The sequence below is a fragment of the Akebia trifoliata genome, chromosome 2, assembly GCF_017979445.1.
Source record: "Akebia trifoliata isolate Shusen 1 chromosome 2, ASM1797944v1, whole genome shotgun sequence".
Taxonomy (NCBI): Eukaryota; Viridiplantae; Streptophyta; class Magnoliopsida; order Ranunculales; family Lardizabalaceae; genus Akebia; species Akebia trifoliata.
Window position 1 is genome coordinate 8,854,752 of NC_141376.1, and position 3,282 is coordinate 8,858,033.

A 3,282-nucleotide genomic window follows, 5' to 3' on the forward strand; every position below is an offset into this window, starting at 1 on the left:
AATGCATTACAACTAAGGCTTGAATTCCAACTGAAACCATGCCTCTCTTAAGACGTGCTTTTGAACCCAAAAACAACTTCCCAAGTCAGATAGATTTCGAGTAGGAAAAATGAAGTTTCCCCCATACAAATGAAGCAAACCTTTCTAAATCTTGTGCCCTTCAGCATATGCTGGGTGTTTTAAAGGCAGAACTTGTGTGATTACTTTGATTATCTACAACATTTGACGAGAGAAAAAAAAAACACAAACCAAAGAATATGTGTTGCCTGATACTGGAATGTTAGACATCTATGTACAATAGTAACAAAAGATGCTATATGGACATTTTAAGAGGTAAACTACTTGACAGAACCTGAAACGCACAAACTAGTATGTACAAACCCAATGCACAAACACATAGATTCCTCCTTCCTATGATCTTATGGAGCCGAAGTTGTTCGAGAGGCGCTCAAGCTGAGCCCACAACAAGCTTCCCAATGAGAATTTCGTAGGTCTGTCCTCGCCACTGCCACTACATGCGGTGCCACCCGATGAGGAATAAGGTTTAGATGACCAGACCGAGGATCTGTTGACCTCCAGTACGGTACCCCCAATCTAATTTCTCACCAACTCCACTGTCTTTGGATCAATATCATCGCCTGATGCATCCGTCACGTAAAATGACCCAATCGCCCTCTCACCGCGTCTACCGAGCTCTGCCCTTGACACTAAAAGACCATTCTCACGGAACACCCTGGTGATGTCGGAGAGCAGTCCCACCTTGTTCCGGGTGCACACATCCAACCTCAATCCCTGCACCAAGTAAGCGAGCTTAAGTACAAAACCAAAAAGCACTAGTGGGTGTTATCGTCGACTTGGGAAGAGGGGCATACATGAGCGACCCTCCTCTCTATGGCGGCTACCAAGCACTGCACGACTTTCCGTTTCTGGCTCTCCGTATTCAATGTGCAACCATCCATGTGTCTAATGTAGTATTCCTGCTTCCCACATACAGATACACACATGGAATAAATTATCTCCACCACATTTATTAGAAAAACACTTTCCTGTGTCATCCAAAACCATGATGGGATGCCATAAAGATGCATATCACAAAATTTTAAGAACTTCCAATAAGAAGTTATTTTTAAGAGTAGAATTTTAATTTTAAATTTGGGAGTTCGGTGGGTGGCACTTCATTCAACAAATGTTTGAGATAAGGGAATACTCGTATGGATTCCCAACTAGAATGTATCCCTAAAAACTTTATACTAACCCATAGGAAAAACTACCATATTTAGGAAATTTGTAATTTTTTGTTGTTCCCCTTATCGCAAGAATCTGTATATTTATAGGAGAAACTTAAGACAGTCAATCCACGATTGAGGTTATTAAAGTTCAGACGACCTTGTGATTAGTACAATCTTCACTAGGGACACATTTTGATCGGGAACCCTAAGGTCATAAAATGGGTTGGATTTTATCCAAAATTCGAGTGATCCAAGATCTGAATTTTGTGGGCTTGGATACTTGGAGTAGATCCAAATAAAAATGGGTCACATATGGTTTTGACTTGATACGGGTCTAATACGAATCCATCCCTATATCATATCCCAATGATATATAGATTTGCAAAATTATATTAATTTTTTTTTTCAAATATCATTTTCTACTACTTTAATAAAAACATGAATTTTGAATAGTCCAGGATCATACGACCCAATTAGGTTTGGGCCGGTTCTGATCCGAATTAAAGTGAACTAATTAATATGTGGTTTTTTTTTTTTGTTGGTTTGGTTTTCTTACCTGGATGGCAAGGGAACCTTTGGAGCTAATGGCAGCATGTGAGACCACATACTCCATATCCGTTAACGTGCACACAGTGTCAAACAACAGTTTAGGCCGATCCATGCTTCTAACGTTCACCACCGAATACCCTTTCTCCTCACAATTCTCTATCGAAACCTCTATCCTCCCATCACCACCACCACCGCATCTCTCGTAATCCCCATCTGCGTACATCAATTGGTGTAGTCTTCGCTCAGTGTGGATTCGGCCCACCTCAGGAGGCATCAAACTGACCCTCATCCTCTCACCAATCCCATGGTGCGCCCCCACCACGTTCTCCAATTGTTCCTCCACCTTAGCTAGTCTATCTGGATCAGTTATGGGTCCTCCTCCTCCACTGGTGGATTCAGAATCATCATCATCATCCTCGATGTATATAATGCAAGCTGAGCGGGTGTTGTGGGTCCAGGCCACTGCGGATAACACGTGGCAGCCTAGCTCAGCTAGAACAGCTGATACCTCTGATAGTAGTCCAGGTCGATCCGTCGCAGTCATTTCCAAGGTTGTGTGCTGCTCCCTTGATACGTGACTTGGGCCCACCATCCTCCCCAACCCCACCCATGACTGCACCTCCTTACTTTCTCTCCTTCCCGCACACAAAGCTTGTTCGATGTAATGGATGAGGGTCTCATCTATTATTTTGTTCCCAAGTTGGTCCGTTACGTGGAACACTGCACACCATGTAAATGTTTTGTTTGTTCATTTAATTATATTCTCAAACAGACGCAAGTTTTTTCTTAACTTATGGATTGGTGTGTTATAAGTAAAAGCTAGTATGCTAATAGAAGCTATCATGAATTCCTTAATGTAATATATACATATATGGTTTTATGCACTGCCACGTTAGGGAAGTACGTCAAAGAGTAATGAGTCCGGATCCACACACCCGGGGTAAAATGCAATTAATTTGGTCAAATCTAAATCTATAAATACTTGTTAAGAGAAAATCAATTTACAGTTGGTATCTTTCATGGTTTCATCTCTTTATAAATAAATAATGCAAAATTCACTTCGGCTCTTTTTTTTTTTAAGAACGAAGAGGTTGTAAATTTGAAATGGGAGATGAAAATATGTTTGACAAATCCAATAATCAAAGATCAAATTTTTTTTTTTTTTTTTTTTATAAGTATCATTATATTCATGAAAATAAGGCTAGACCGGTCGAGATGACCAACCTAGCAGAACCTTACATAAGGAACTACTCACGAGAAATACAATGAATCCCCTCCCAGTTGTAAAGAAAATCCTCGAAAAACAGCCCCCTAAACTCCTTATAAACTTTAGACCAACAAAACGAAAGACCCAAATAGATACAAACATGTCTGTGCAATCTATTTATTTCCCTTCAAAGATGCGTCTATTCCTCTCCAGCCACACCCCCCAACAAATTGCGAATGGTGTAATGCTCCACAGAAGTCTCCTTGTGCCTCTAAAAGAATACCCGATTGACGGTCA

General features: G+C 40.7%; 1 protein-coding gene across 1 annotated transcript; it reads right to left on the bottom strand.

The window, feature by feature from the left end:
* Nucleotides 1-231: 231 nt before the first annotated feature.
* Nucleotides 232-2,516, bottom strand: LOC147409355 (ACT domain-containing protein ACR3-like). The gene is made up of 3 exons (XM_086427985.1): nucleotides 1,786-2,516; nucleotides 873-977; nucleotides 232-792 (listed from the first exon to the last, which is right to left on the bottom strand). Exons 1-3 carry the CDS (start codon nucleotides 2,368-2,370, stop codon nucleotides 595-597), a joined length of 888 nt encoding a protein of 295 aa, XP_086284111.1. The 5' UTR covers nucleotides 2,371-2,516; the 3' UTR covers nucleotides 232-594.
* Nucleotides 2,517-3,282: the final 766 nt, after the last annotated feature.